General features: G+C 31.8%; 1 protein-coding gene across 1 annotated transcript in view; it reads left to right on the top strand.

Annotated features, from left to right (window-relative positions):
- The window catches only part of LOC137933423 (fibronectin type III domain-containing protein 5), a 115,209-nt gene that overhangs the window by 85,540 nt on the left and 12,386 nt on the right, over nucleotides 1–17,283 (top strand). The window contains exons 2-5 of the mRNA XM_068777375.1: nucleotides 7,468–7,578; nucleotides 8,416–8,548; nucleotides 11,327–11,472; nucleotides 16,445–16,542. Of these exons, the coding sequence (XP_068633476.1) occupies nucleotides 7,503–7,578; nucleotides 8,416–8,548; nucleotides 11,327–11,472; nucleotides 16,445–16,542 (453 nt within the window). The 5' untranslated portion in view covers nucleotides 7,468–7,502. The remainder of the gene's footprint in view (nucleotides 1–7,467; nucleotides 7,579–8,415; nucleotides 8,549–11,326; nucleotides 11,473–16,444; nucleotides 16,543–17,283) is intronic.

Below are 17,283 nucleotides of genomic sequence, written 5' to 3'. Positions count from 1 at the left end.
GAACTGTCAAATGCGCGAATTTCAAAGCGAACTAACGAACGCCCCATAATCTATTTTTTTTTTCATAAAAAGTCTCTGTGTATTAAAAAGCTTTTAAAAAAAGTTAAGATAATTCGGTAAAGACGTTGTCAAATTATATCGCAAAGAAGGCAAATGGATTATTTTTTATGTACACACATACATAGACATAAATAAACACAAGATCAGTCTTTGTACATACTAATGTTTTGTTACAAATGACTGAATTATCAATAACTAAAAACGTGTATAAAAGCGCGTCTTTAAAAATAAAAATAAAAACATTATTTCATTTTTTTCTATAAATAAAATCTGTTAACTCAATGTAATAAGTTTTACAATTTTTTATTCAATTCTCTCATTATAACATGATAAGAATAAAATTCTTAGTTTTACATTCACTGTACGTGTGAGACTTTTTATAAAATATACTGGCTTTGCTATTGACTCTTTGCTGATCAGGTCGTATTTGAAGCCCTTATACATTAACGTTTTAAGTTAAAGGTTGTTATTACATAAGCTCAATTTGCTTCCACGCACCGACCCTGAAAGGGAACAAGAGCTGTCAGGTCACCAACAGGAGTCACCATATGGATAGACACGCTCATGAAAGAGGGTCACCAGAAAGAAGAAACCTGAGAAGGAAACTTTAACACCGAGAGCTACAGAAGTACCATGGCAACAGCTACGGAACGAATACTTCTCCTCCCATCACCAAGAAGGACACAGACACCCCACATAACATCCAAGTGTCATATGAGAATGTAAACGGCTAGTAGTGGGATTAATTTAAGTTTTAGCTAGCTTGCGGCTCTCCCCGCATCTGTGACCGACAATCCTGTGACAGCCCCATAAGGATAACAGCGCCGACACCTTACAGAAACCAGAGACACTAGAAAGAAACTCAATTTGGTTTTAGATTGTCTGGCATTCTCATTTTGACATATGCAATTGATCCATATAAGTGATACATAGTGAAAATTAATATGAATAAAATGCTTAGGTAAATACCTTTCTATATTTCTTCTAATATTATTGAAAGGAATAGAAGAAGATAAAAAGAAACTAGAACACAAAGTAATATTGGCTGTACAAAATTTACAGAACAGAATCACATGTTATTAACCGTTAAATTTTACTTCTACACGAGCCTATACAAACTAGAATAATAAGGGCTTTATTTAAAAAAAATAGGTAAGGTTGCAAATATTACGTATGCCACGTTCCGGTTTGGTAAATGTCAGCGACATTAAGATTTCTTTCTTTTGTAACTTTTGGATTAAATAAAGGAAAAATATATTGCTTATAACTATAAAACTTATAGCTACATTTATCAGTTATTTATACAGTTTATATAAGAATATACAAAGGGTCGGTCAAAGTTGAAAGCCCTCACAAAGTAACTGCTAATTTATGCATGCGAAATGTTTCGGTGTGATAAAATGGCGGACTGTACAGATGGGAAAATCTAATACGAGAAAGATTAAAGAAGAAACAGACAATAATTATACATATTACTCAATACTAGCACTGTCAAATTACTGTCTTTGGTTTTATGTATCGTTTCTGTGTTAGGACTCCGCTCGCTACGACTTTCTAGGGATTCGCGAAAAGATTTAAAGAGCTTCTCTCTTTTGTGCCAGAATTTATATGATTTTTTCGATCGAGTTTTTTATTTGATTATGAAAAAACATAAGCAAATTCAAATTGAGTTTCGATATTTTAAATTTATTTAAAGAACTGTCATGCAACAGAATTGCCAGATCCAAATCGTTAAAATTTACAGATAAAATAAGATGTAACATGAAACAGCTGCGTCTAGACTGAATAATAATCTAGATTGTCTTGTCAATAAAGTCGCTCGGTTGTAAATTGAATGCAAGTACATTCTTTATCTTTTTCAGCGTTAAATCTATTTGACAGTTCTCTAAGTGCGTGGCGAAATAACTTCTTATTGAATATATAGTGTATATATGTAAATATATGTACATAAAAGAGACAACGACAGTCTCGGTATGAAGGTTACACACTCAAAGTTCGATTGCCGACATTGTCATCGTTATTTCAGACCACAGGCGCTCGCTACAAGGCATAAGCATCCTAGACCAGATCTCCTCGTAAGGTATAGGCAGAGGACGCTACTGCCCATCCTCTGAAAACTTGTTTTTGAGCTATAGCAATCATATTTGAATTTTAATAAATTGATGCACAAAGTGTGAATTATAAAATTGTATCCCGAATCCAACCCGAGGCCAACGATCACAAGTCTCAATCCACTATCCCTGAACTATCACTGCTCTACCCCACCAACCCAACAGTACGATAGCACATAATAGTAATTTGATAAATAGTTATCGTTTCAGCTCGTAGATGTCCACTGCATGGTATAGGCCTGCTCCAAAGATATCTAAGGGGAATATACCATCCAAGCTTAGCAGGCGGGTTGATGAACGCAGTGTGGTATCATAGTACACAAAGGACACTGCTGCCCATCCTCTTGAAAATTTCTTGCGAGTTTTATTAGTTTTATACCGCTGCTACAGCTCATGAGGTTATTCATTGTGGAAATTATCAATAAAATATCGTCTGTACCAATTAGCAGTATAAGTTCTATAAGCAAAATCTATAAGAGTGTCCAAATATTTATCTACATATGTAAACCACTATGCTCCATATCCGTGAAGTCAATTACAAAACTCTTCACTAAAATGATTTTTCCTTTAATGAAAAAATTAAAGAAAAAATCATTTTAGTGAATGTTTAACTTTTAAGTGAATAATATTATTTACGTTTCAAACAACTAGTATAAAACCCAAAAACAGCTATAAACACAGACAATCTTGTTAAGTTCGTCGAAAAACGCTAGACGTTATATCGTACCGGAAATATATCAGAGAGGTATGTCCAGTTGTGGACGTGCTACGGCTAGAACGATTATTATAAATTGAAATCTATCGCTGAACAGGGATGTAAAAAAATCATATACTTTTTATTGACCTAATAATACAATTACAACAAAAAAAAAACAGAAGTTGTACAAAAAAGTTTCGATGTTATTTTATGTTTATTTTTCTATTGTAAGCGGAGCATTTCGCTTTGTCACTTTTCCATAGAAAACTATGTCGCTCGGCACACCGTTAACTTCGCGTGATAGTGCCTTATGCATATTTGAAACTATGCCTAGCCATTGCGTCATTTTGAATGTTTTATTATTTTTAGGGCTGACTTACAAAGTCATATGATATTTAGTTCGACAGATCAGTGTCGATCGATTAAAACGACATTAGAAACTGGGACAAGGGCTATTTTTCTATTGACCTATATTCCTTTTGTACAAACCTTCGCAAAGTGTTCCGTGGTTCGATTAGTTTATTAATAATTGTTTTAGTACTTTGTTATTTGATATGCGAAATTGGGCTTTAAATTATTCTAAGCCTTTGTGAGCTTATAAATAGCGAATTATTTCAACGAAGCTTTGTGATGTCGACGTTTGTGACAACCGTGAAGGGATAAATAATAATTGATTAAATTTTGCTTCGCTCGGTGCATTTGATTTATAAAATATTAATGGAACAGTTTTTAGTTACGGTTTTTTTTTAATTAGTAATAATATATGAATTCATTTCTTCGTATAGACACCCTATGACACCACACAAACAACTGTAAAAGGTTCTCGAACTTTCTAGACAGTCGACGTACGATAACTAATTCATTATTCGTATCGTTTCTATTTCCGTTTTCTGTATTGTTTATGAAGTTAAATTTATAACTTTAAAATAATAAAGGATTTAATAATTTGCTGCAACGTAAAATTATATAGTATTTTGATAAGTGACAATATTTTTGACGTCTGTCATTGTGGTCAAATTTTTTAGTCATCAAGTACCACAGATTAAAAAGGAAATTATCACACTATCAATTTAAAAATAGTGACTGGTTATTGTCATTTATTCACGTGCTTATTGGGTGTCTTGCTATTATATATTGTATAACAGAAATTACAATAGTATTCTTGCGATAACAAAGTAGTGATGATGCCCTTCGATGAATTAGGTTATAATAGGAAAGTCGTGTTTACATTGACCATTTGAAGTTGTTCAGAAATGTGTTTATAGTTGTTAAATACATTATATCGTTGTCTATAACCGCATCTACTATTAACTGATTATTAAAAAACGATGAAATGCGTTATGAAGCTTGTTTGATGATCACCTGAAGGCCCATTCGTATATATAGAAACCGACGCAGTTAAATTATTAAACTTCTTTGCAAAACATTAAATACGAAGTTAAACGTTTTGTTCGCATGCAAGGAATGACCGCGATACATTTAAAAGACTCCCCTGTGGCGTCAATACGTAAAAGTACAAAGAGTTATTTTTACAAAGAAATGTTGTTATTGGACTGAAAACTGAAAACTGAAAAATATTCACACCTAGACATGGATTATGACATAAACTAGTAGTATTAATTTTAAACTGAAAAGGATTTGAATTCAATATTAATAGTTAATAGTAGTTATTTCAGTTTGAAATGGATTCCTGAACTAAAATTATGATATCAAAGCAAATACTCTGCAACTGCTGAAATGTATAATATATAAAACGCAAACAATCAAACTGAATTATATAGTTCTTAACAGAAGAGTAGAAGCCTGATGATTAATAGTTTTAACAGTTTATCATATATCCTGGGTACGAATCGAGGTATGCTTATAATTTGAGTGAATAACATTATATTCATGAAATGTTTTTTGAAAATGACGAGAATAATTGTTATCGGGTTCTATATCACTGAGCTTTAGTTTTGTATAACGCTCTCTCTGTATTATTTTCTAACTCTTTCTTTTTATCCTCGTCAGTGTTCTTCTCCTTCTATTTTATTAATTTGTTTCTCCGCTTTCCTCTTACCATCTCTTTTTCAGAGAGTTGTGATCCAGTACTAAGTGTGGACGTAATCCCTTACATATTTACAATTGTTTTAATTAACAATATCAGCTGCAAAAGTAATACTTTTTTATAACTTATGAAATACTTCAATCCGAGCTTTCAAAAAACAAATTAAATTTTTTTTAATTCTAACATATAACTTATTTATTAAAATATATTATTATTCTTCTTTCATTCTGTACATACATTTTTAGGATATATGTGTATGCTAAATCATCAATTATTTATTGTAAAAAAAATATATATATTGTACTTTGTCTGTATTCTATTGCATGTAACCTATATAGAAAATTTTGTAAAGGTGACTAAATAGTTTTTTAAGTTCCTTTATTTTATACAATTTTTATGACAATTTATCGATATTTTCAAAATTTCTTTAGGAGGCACCAAACAATTATACACCGTCATTTAGACTTTTGTGTGCAAAGCGGTTCAATCTTTACTACCATTTACGTACATATGAATACACTCTCGTGGTGCGCGTGTACTTGTACATACTGTCCCTTGACATTTGTGCAATTTCCATTAGTGTGTTCTACACGACCGACGCAGTGGTTATGTGGTAACTTCACCGCAGATGAATATTGTTTACTTCTCTGTGAAATAGAGTTATGCAGTTATTTGTGAGTCTAGACGTATTCGGATTACATTTGCTACTTTTTTAATGTCGATTCATTAGAGAGAAAGAGAGGGTGAGAGAGATCGAGAGAGCATATAGAAATGTTTATTGAGACACTATATTTGGTGGCATTACAATCTTGGTAATTAACATTATTCCAGCCGTAACACGTCTACTGGTGTACGTACATGTCCCTGATAGTTTTAAAAAAATGTTAAATTGTTAACTATGATTTAAAAAAAATGACTATGAATTAAATGAAGTTAAATATTTACAATCTAATTCGAACTACGATTCTAAATTTAAAACATTGAAAAATCTTTTTGTTATATCTATTTCTTATGAAGCTGCGTATGCAATTTAAAAGAGACCATTGAGAAACACTTAAGTTAACTTATATTAAAGTCTATAAAAGATTTCCAACGCACTGCCGTTTTTTTTTTAAATTGTTAAAAATTAAAAATTTTATTTACTATAATTTGCTTTCTATTGTTAGATGATAATAGTCTTTTAGTAATTGCATTAATTATCAAAAAGCACTCCTATTAAAAGAATATTAAATCTATTAATGTCAAAGATAGAAGGCTTAAGCAATAATCTTTTATACATACATAACGTGACCTTTATTTTATTATAGAATAATACGAATGGGCAGATTTTGAAGCGGAGACCATAGACTGACAAGCGCAGCGTAGGGTCCTTTCCTACTGCTCCTGTTGGATAAATCTAAGAGGGGGAGGGGACTATACCTGAATGTGACGGTTATGTGGCCGAAATGATGATGATATTGAGGGTTTCAATCCATGGGTTGCTTTGATATATGATCAAAAGCCTATCTATTGCTATCATTCACAACACCTCCTACCGTCCGTAACGTAAACGGCATCGGCCTCCCGACGCCGCCGCAGCGAACAGTGTGGGCGATCCGAGGTAGTATCAGTATCCTTCCTTAGATTGCCGAGGGGTCCACGCTGCCCTTCTCACTAAGCAAACGATCAGTAACACTGACTCGACTGTCTTAAGCGCGCTGGGTCGCGCAGGGTTTGTGTCCTCGGTGGGGCTGGCTGGGTAAGCCCCGCTGCTACTATCTCGCGGCCACTACCTTGCTGTGACTTCCTCGTTCCCCCGTCGAGTTCTGATGCAGGTTCGGAAAACCGAATCCTTTAATTTTATATAGTTCACGGACTTCTCCGTTTCCGAAGAAGCTGTAAAAGCCGCAAGGCTAACAGCAAAAACATCTCATGAGACTATAGACTATAGATATCTATTACTCGATCGTGTATTCGTTGCACTTGTCCAGAAGATCAACTTTGATGATTTTATCATGAAAATATTCCAAGGATTCGTCCGAAGCACTGGTTAACTGAGACTTGAATCGCATCAGTTCTTTGTTATCTTCCCGTATAAGGCCCAATATAATATTGGATCTACAGGGTGATTTGTTATAAATGTAGAAGCTTTAAACAGATCTATGTATAGGTCATTAGCTGCTCAATTGATGTATGGTCCACCCTATCCGAAAATCAATACTTCCAGAAATAATTAGTAAAGTATGAAAAAGCGGTTTCCAAATTAATGTAACTACATATTAAAATTAATTATTATTTACTATCTGTCCGATAGTCTTTGTACAGACAGAAGTTATTAGCTTGTTGCTTCTCAATAGTAAAAATAAATTAACGGTGTGTAGTTGAGAGTGATCACTTTATACAGGTTTATTGTAAATAGATGTAAAACCTTTGAAGATTTTTGTTGAATCGAGTTAGACGTTCCTTTGAAGATTTTGCAACTATAAACCATAATTCTGTTGACCTAGTTTTAGCCTCTAATTAGTAGAGACTAATTATAACAATGAATTAAAATGTATGTTTGTTTGTTTCAGAAGCAGCATGGCATGAGTGGGCGGGTGGGCGCGACATGCGGCGTGGGCCGCACGCGCAACCGGCCGCCGTCGCTCTTGCGTTCTCCATTCTGCTCCACTTCGCTAACGCTGGTTAGAATATTCTCAATTTACTTCATTTCCCCCTACAATGATTGCTTTCTATTACCATGTTATGGTTCCAAGACCTGTGTTCGCTGTATTCCCCTTTTTGGAATTTCTCCCTTGTGACGATTACGAATAATTTATTAAATAAATATAGTCAAAAGTTGCAAATAATTGTAATGTTTTTTCAATTTTTGTATAATAAATTTGTTAATCATAAGTTATGTTTTATTTCGTTAATAAATGGTGCAGCCTTGTAATTTGCGAATTTTTATTTTGTTTTTTGTATAACATAAACTTCGCAAATTGTTATAAGTCTGGCAGCTTTTACAGGCAATTAAATAAAGAAATTAATATTTGTATAAATACATACGATTTGACATCGACTATAAATGATTCTCTGCTCTTCTCAAACAATCAGGCAGTGTCCTGAGAATATGAATGTATTCAGAGACACCCTACACTTTGTTTGTTATCGGCCAGTCCGAAATTTTCATGTTTTGGATCTTATGTATTTTCGATCATACCACCCGCAAACAACCAGATAACTTCGATGAACTAATTGTAGAGAAGATAGACTATGAAACTATATGACATAAGTAATCTATGTGTATGATCACCAATTCGCTGGTATAGTTAAGTCAATAACTGGGCTCTATTACACTGCCTTGAGGAAAGCATAGAATAGCATGGCATTAAAAAAAGCTTATCATTGATTCCGTCATTATGAACATGATCTTCAGTAATGAAGAAACGGCAGATACCATTTCCATATATTTATCTGTTGTTTATTATCGTTAAAAGGTTATAAATATTTTGTTGGTTACCATTTAATATATTTTTTAGGATCAATGGGTCCTGGTGTACCTGAGAACATTACGGTTACCTTTTTGAATCCTACCACGGTACGAGTCTCGTGGTCCACTGCCGCAGATCTCGTAGAGAAGTATGACGTCACGTACAAGCCATCCGATGCAAGGTAAGTACATGATTGCTTACCGAGACTTACCTGCCTTTACTATCGTCTTGCCTTGTCTTCTTGTCTATGCTTTTAGTTTGCACTGATAGTTTATAGTGATTAACATTTTAGTTATTAACTGTTGCTTGAAAATTAAGTATTTTACTTTCCAGAGCGGCCCCCTAAGTTTTTATATAATAAAAATATGAATAAACATTGCCTAAGTCGATGTTTTATAGACTAAAACAACTAAAAAAATGAAAGAAATAAGGAATAACCATGCACATGCAGAATAACGGATTTCAAGAATAATTATATAGTTGATGTGCTCTCTAATAATGTATGTAAGTGTCAAAGACACTCGGAGAGCAACGGAGAGGGCTATTCTCGGAGATACGCTGCAAGATCGAATCAGAAATAACGAGAACCGCTGAAGAACCAAAATTACCAATGTAGCTCGAAGAATTTCGCGTCTGAAGTGGCAGTAGGCGGGCACGTCTGTCATTGACGAGGCAACGCGTACATGGCACAGCTACTCAAACAATAAATTTAAAAAGTTTATCAAACAACACTTTGTGAAAATTTTCAATACGATGAAAAGAACTTTTAAATGCTGTATTAACACTTGTTATTCTACTATTATACCAAGTATTGTAAAAGTGTACACAAAAAAACCGTCTCAGTCTGTTTTTGACTTTTCTCATACCAGGGCGCGGAGGAGAGTTCAACCTGATTCTAGATCTATAAAACTCAAGCATTATTATAATTAATAATTTATTATAAATAAATGAATAAAATTAGAAAATATGGCATCATCGTCGTTTAATTGCTTTTTCGCGACTATTTATCATTTAGGTTTGATTAAATTAAAAAACTGTGTTCACATTGACTAGTGTACGATTTTCAAAAAATAAAGACGCTTTCTTTTTGCCATTTATTAATTAAACCTCCCAAATTACTGATTAATATGACGAATCACTATTTTCACAACGCAAATAAGCTATAATAGCGGAATTTTAGTCAAAAGAACTGATACTAACAAGACGCTAATTTGTATCGCAAAGTATTATTACGTTGTAATTTCAAAGTCACTATAGCCATTTATATTGGTAGGCCAATCTTACATAAATACATAAATCTAGGTTTCTCAAGACAATTTTTTCAATAAAAAGGCATTGCAGTGTTGCATTGGTAAACACTAAACTCGTTTGGTTACTTTGTGACTAAAAACTTGTTAAGAAAAAATATTATCAAATACAGATCATATTTTTTTACGAAAAATATTTATGTATATTAGTAATCTTAAGTAAGTTATCATTGATATGGAAGTTACAGTGGCTTAGATAACAAAGCGAAAGAGTTGTTTGCAGTTGAATCGGAAATCGAGATGGAAAATAATGTTCAGCAGCAGAGGTAAAAGGCAAAATAATTTTACCGGAACTCGCCTTTAAATTTCCAAGCTCTGGGAATGAATATAACTTAATTTTAGTGCATATAAATTTATTTTCATCATCAAACTTTTAGTAAAAAACATTCAACTAAATAATGAAAAACACAAAAAATTACAATGCCTTAACTTCTTCTTTACGACCTATGTTAAAACTGGATAAACGCCAGATTTAGCAACATGTACATGGGATTACTGTTTCCGAGAAATAAAAGTAATTTTAAAATATCTTAACACGGCAAGAGTACTCTATTTTACTTATTTTTGTAATATTACTTTGAAAAATCGTGTGAGATATGACATGCTTTGGCAAAACTTATAAAAATGATAACAAAAAACCCAAGAATTGGTTTTGAGCTCATATCAGGACGCGCTTCAAACTTTCATAGTTTATTTTTGTTTCTTACTTAACCACAGAACACTTTGTACTGACTTCGTTACATTTGATTGTTAAAAACATAAGATTCTGAATAAGACAGTTAATAATGAATATTGTCCCGTTGACATGCACTATAATTAATAAACTAATCGAAACATAGACATTTGTAAATGTATAGTGGGACCGGAAAGTAATGTCGTTTCTATCGTCATATTTTATAGAAAAGCCGATTGATTTTTACCGCTCAGGCATTCAAAATTTGTATACTAGATGGCAAAATGTTGTTGATAAGGAAGGTAAATATATTTTCGATTAGAAATAAAAACTTGTTTAAAACGTAGTCATGTGATTTTAACTTAAGAAGGCGACATTACTTTCCAGTCCCCCTATACTATCGCCTAATTCTAATAACTCAACTATTTAAATAGACTATACGTTCTCGTATATATAGTTAATTTCAATTATCTTTACGAATTGTTTATATAATCGGATTGGATGCAACAGCTGTAAGGAATTTTTTTGTAAATAAATAAGACTGGCCACTATCATAATTTTTGAAAATTGCATTGGAAAAAAAATCTGATTCAGAAGGGAGCGGAGACCACAGACCGGCAAGCGAAGGGTTGACATCCACTCACAATTTGGACACACGAACTTGTTAAGGTTGTCAGAAGGCTAAGGATTTAGGCCTCTTTTAACCAGTCCTGAAAATCTATAGGGCAGGTCTGACCAGTACTGAAATCTAGGTGATATCTGGTGTATACTTAATCTGCTTTCAAAAGATTATAAATGCCCGGTTTATGTGACACAAATAAAGACATGTAAACTAAAAAAAGTGTGTTAAAAATTTGTACACATGGTTATATAAATTTCAATGCCTTTCTTTATACTTCTTCATTGATTTCATTCTTCATTCTTCCTCCTTCTTCAGCATGTTAATAAAAAACAACGAAATTGACTCATTGTCCGTTAGTTACAGAGTTGTTTTGGAAGTCGCGGGAAATTCTGACGCTGTCATTCTGAGTGGTCTAGAAGCTGATACTCAATATCAAGTGACCGTCGCCGCTCTGTGGGGTGGACATAAATATCGAAGTAGACCAATTGTCTTTCGCACGCTGGGTAAGTTGTTATTATTAATATTGCTCTTCGTCTATTGGCACGTCACTTTGATTTACTGCATGGTCCCATTAGAAAGGAGTTCAACTTGAGCCGTCGCTTTTAACGATTTCCGGCATATGCGACAATTTCTAAGACTGTTAATCCAATAATTACAATAGCAATAGATTATGAATTTGTTTGCTTTACGGCTTACAAATTGTTATTTTGTTAGAAGTTTATTTACCTAATTTTTTATTTATTTAATAATACGTTGAATTTTTTAAATGGTATATGTAATTATTACAGTAGGCCGGACGACTTGTAATAAGCATTGAATTGAAGACACGTATGCTCACTAGATGTACAGATTACATTGTTTAGGTCGTTGGAGGATGTATATCATAGCAGACTATAGTGGTAGTTCTAGAGTTCGGATTTTGGCAAGCGTCTACTACTTATGTACAGGGTACTACGTAATTGTTTACAAGTGATACTGCATTACGTACTAACTGAATAACCCGGACATAAAATCCTTGAATATTTAATGGAATCAGGCGTTATCTTGCGGAAGTCCATCCGAAGTAAGAAAAGGACCAATATTTAGCCACTTCCGCACAACTGCCACCGTCAAATCACTCAACACGTGTTTCACCCCTCCACGGCGCATCTTCAGGAGTTATGTTACACCGATTAGTGCCTGTGTTTGGCAGTTGTGTAATTTACATTGTTTGCCGCTTACGCATTTATCAGCGGGCTGGCGGTCGGTGCACTTTGTTGCACGACTACCACTGCATGTGCGCTAAATATTGACCCTTTTCTTACATAAAATCCTTGACGTATGCGACATCCTCCGTAATCCTTAACGGTCTGAAACACATCAATATGGTTATATTTGAGACGAACGCATATTATGATTCGTACCCAAAACTAGTTCAAACTCTTGGATCATGCTTATAAAATGTGGTACTTTATTAAACAATTTCCGATATGTGTTTTTTGTTGCTCATATAACCTTTAAAATTTTACATAATATTTATTTTTAGCACGAGACTAACACGAAAGTCGAAACTAAAACATTATAATTATTCTTTGCACGTAATCCTTTTACAAATCGTGGAGCTCATTAATATTTTGTTATTCGGTTTAACAAAGAAATAATTCTTTGCTAAACGTTAAAATAAATATGATTTATTCAAGAGTTGATTTAAGCTTAAAAGGGGTTTAATGTAAGACTTAGTAATAACAAATTATTTTAAGAAAAATGTTGCTAGTAAATAATAATTTATAATGTCTTAACTATGGAGTGTTTTCTTTAAGTGAAAACTTGTATTTTTTATTCTACGACTATTTTAATGTGTAAACATGAACTAGTTACATATATATATATATGTATACCATAATCAATAAATAAAAATAAAACGTTCAAAGAAAATTACAGCGTTATGGCGGTGAAAGTTTTAAATACATGTATATTGTCAAACACAGAACGTTCGTTTAACAAAAAATATATCTAAAGAAAAAAGTAATCTTACGTAAAGTATTATTTTCCCGTTCTATTAGAAGAATTGTGATACCAAATGAACAAGATATAAAAAAACTCATTTAAAAAGGTCAGCGTGTAATCATATTATGAAAAGGCAATCGAATCATGATTATGTCTTTGTATCGCGTTACCTCCTTAACAGAATTTATTTCGCTTATAATTTATTTTACGTATTGCCAATAGAAACTAAATCTTTGTAAATAAATATCTGAAACTGTGAACTGGTTTTAATATAATGTTTGCAAAACAAAATATATATAGGATGTTTATTTCAAGGTGTAAAAATTTTAATTGTAATTACTGTTTCATACATCCCATTCAAAAATCTGTGATTTTAGAAACTATAAATAATTTAATGATAAAATACAGAGAAATCGCGTTCAGATAAAGTTCGATACCACATATTAAAATCAAGTATTGTTTCCTATCTGTTTCGGCAGACTTTGTACTACCTGAAGCTATTGACTTGTCATATCCTAATAGAATACATAGAATATTAAATAATAGGTGTAAAAAAGCTTTAAAGATTTTTGCTGACAAAATAAATTTGTCATTAAAGTTTTTACAGCTATAACCATTTACCATTATACGTATATACAAATTTCAAAAGAAGGTTCAACAGTTTATAATAATGTATTGCAGATAATATAGAGTTTATAATAAACCTAGCGAAACTATTAACTAAATATTTAGCTTTTATGCGGTATACAGTTCGTATAAAGTAACTATATTAAGCAACGTATGTATAAAGTTTCAAGAAGCATTTGGCACATTTCCAGATTGTTGGTTTGCTCAAGCGGTCTTCCTATATGTGCTCCTTGACGTAATACTGATTTGTGGAGTATTTCGATCTATTGGTCAGACGTGTCAAGAGTTTTATTTGTTATTATCACAGATTATAAATTATAATACATACATAGAAGTGTATAACAAAAGTTAATTAATGTTCGAAATTTAAAATATTTGATTAATGAATGTAGAGCTTATTTGACAGCAAAGAGATTTAAAACTCTTTCACCTGCTTCTAATCACCCTGTACAAAGCGATTCACACCTATATTAATGTATTTTATTAATGGTTTCAGAGATAATTAATAACATAATGATGACATAGTAAGAAAATGCAATTGAAAATTCGGATGATTTCGTATTAAAATTAATTATTGTTTACTGTCTAATTTATTGACCAGTCGCATTTCTTAGAAAAATACGTTAGTGTAAAAACAACATATTTCAGAGTAATCATTTTATACAAGGTTATTAGAAGTTGGTGTATAAGCTCTAAATCTTTTTGCTGAGAAATGAGATTTATATTCACCTCCTTAAAGTTTTTACACGTATGACATATTAATAATGACCCTTTATACAGTGGCTAATTAGTTATTTGTAAATCGTAGCTAGTCACTGGAAATATTCAGTTTATAACTAGAATAATTAAATAACAGCGTTAAAGAATAAATACTTGGCTTGTTCGACCTGTCTGTGCACGAATTTCTATAATTAGTTTAGGCATTTAACTGCTTACTTCATTTCTGTTATATATTTCGCATAAATAGGTTCAGTAGTTTTTTTTAAAAGGCGATATTTCATTAACACTAATATCTCTGATATTATTTTGGTAATTACGAGAATTTTTTGAAAGTCACCCTTTGAAAATTTTCTCTATACTACTGCATAACAACGTCCTGAGAGATTGGAACGCTCCGACGGTTCAAGCGACAGTAATGTCCTCTTTGTAAAGCCGTTGCACTGTTATTTATATCTGCCAACAAGTCTCCTAATATTCGTCCACATTCAACGATTACTTTATTACAATCAAGCGATATTTTTTTTCTTAACTTTTAATTTATAGCACTCGTCCATGCCGCAAAAATTCGCGACACTTTCATCAAAAATTTTATTCATGTTAAACTAAAGTATATGTGCCATTTTTTTCACGACTTTTGTCATCTTGTCTTGTTACTGCACGATACAAGGACTTTTAATAAAAAAAACGCGTTAATTATTTTTATCAAGAGAGGACCTCTTGGTATGAATCTGACATTCTGTCAAGAATTCGAAGAATTCTAAAGTAAAATTATAATAAACAATATCCTTTCTATATCCACGCACACAGCATCGCCTGTGTTTCGCATAGTCTGTGAAGGCTTACTGATCCAATACCAAGACTTATTCGTACGTTATTATACGCCACTTTTAATCTTCACATATCATTATATCACATCATTATAATCCACTTTTAATCTTCAGTTATTAATGTTCTAAAATGGTTCGGTTTCGTGTCGTTTGGTTACTCTAAAACTACTAAATATCGAGCTGTTTTTTTATCCAAACTTTTTTTAAATAGATCAAAACTGTTTTGTAGTAAATTTTTTATTCTTCATCTAGGTAATGACTATTAATATATCGATCTTTATCGACCTTTTCAAAAATATCCTTTATCTGGTAACTAGGCGACTTTTTAACCTTGTTGCTACTCTTACCGACACTGTATTAGATGCGTAAATGTGCGAAACTATTCGCGGAATATTTTTACCTTTTCGAAATTGAATTTTAATATGTTATCGAATATATTTGTTTCACATTTACACATTTTTTTGAAAAAAAAAGCAATTGGAATTAGCCTTAAACATTATTTTACAAACTTTACATTTAAACTTGAAAATGTTACCTTTTGACTATCAACAAAACTAGCCAGATATTAATAGTATTTTATACTATGTATATGTTTGTTATTCTTGTAAAGACTTATTCTAGAACTTAACTACTTAATAAAAATAATATGTAAATTATTAAACATAAAAAGTGATAAATTTATTTAACAATAAGAGTGTTAGTAGTGATAAATATGTAACGTGTGTACATAATATTATAATTTTGTTTCAGTTGCCGCAGTATTTATTCCCTTGATTGTTGTTTTTCACAACCCTTTAATATATAAAAAATGCAAAATCTTAGCCGATTTTAACATAAACACAAATATGTGTATTTATATGTTTATGAACGTAGCCCTACCGATGATGATTCACATTAAAATATCTATGTACATAATATATATATATATATATATATATATATATATATATATATATATATATTATGTGTGTGAGTATGTACATAATATATATATATATATATATATATATATATATATATATATATATGTATATATATATATATATTATGTATATATATATATGATTACAAGATCTTTTGTACCCACTTGTTTATTAAAATAAAAGCGGAATTAGTTTCACAGCACACAACAAAAGTTTCAAATAAGTTGTGTATTTAAACTGAACCAAATGTAATAAAAAGTTTATGTTTACATTAAAATGACACGATAAATAACTGTCATCTGACAACATGGAGGTCGTTAAGTCGTCTATAAATGGTAATGGATTTTCGATTAAGTGCATAAGTAAATAATTCCACTTTTATAACTGTGCAGAGCCCCCTCGGACTTCACCACAGCAGGAGGGGGCGTCGTTGAGCGCCACACCCCGCTCTTCCGTATCGCCCCCCGATCCTTCGCCCACCTTCCCCACGGTATGATAACTTTTAAACTAATTATCTATTACAAAAGATTTTAATCTTCCATAATTTATCAAAAGCTCTTAAAGCGTTTGTAATCTTGATTGTTACATAGTGATTTCCCTTAACAAAATCTCTACAACTTTAAGCATTATAAAATATACGGTAACAGTGTTTGTGTTTATAATTTGCGTGTCTTTAGACAATGCTTTCGCCCTACAACATTAACGGCATAACTCCAAAGTTCTACAAGCAAGGCGACATTGTATTATGTCGTAACTATATCGTTTACTTTAATATTAATTTACTTCAAGTAAGTAATTTTTAAACAAAAAACTATATAATGTATACTTGTCTTTTTATATTTTATAATTATATATCCTATAACATATATCAAAGATAACTTTGATATTTCTCAAAACCGGTCACAACATTCAAAATAAAATTTTCGCCAAATGAACAAAATTAAGTGTTTATAAGGAAGGCCCTGCTGTTTATTTATATTTATATGTTTTCTTTTTTGACAGTTATTTTATTGATTAAAATACGCATAATCAATTTTTTTCTACTATATTTTGATAAAACTGATGTATAAATGTATCATATTGTAATATTTTTTCGTATGCGTCTGCCTTGTTCAAATACCTATAAAAAGAAAATGAAACGAACGAAAAATAAACCCTTTATTGATTATAAAATTATATTAAGTATAAGTTTAAAAGATTGGATTTTACGGATCTCGTCAGTGATAGTGTT

The sequence above is a fragment of the Battus philenor genome, unplaced genomic scaffold (genome assembly GCF_028537555.1).
Source record: "Battus philenor isolate CCGP_79_NKW_IND1 unplaced genomic scaffold, ilBatPhil1.0.hap1 SCAF_13, whole genome shotgun sequence".
Taxonomy (NCBI): Eukaryota; Metazoa; Arthropoda; class Insecta; order Lepidoptera; family Papilionidae; genus Battus; species Battus philenor.
This window is presented reverse-complemented; position numbering and strand designations above follow the sequence as displayed.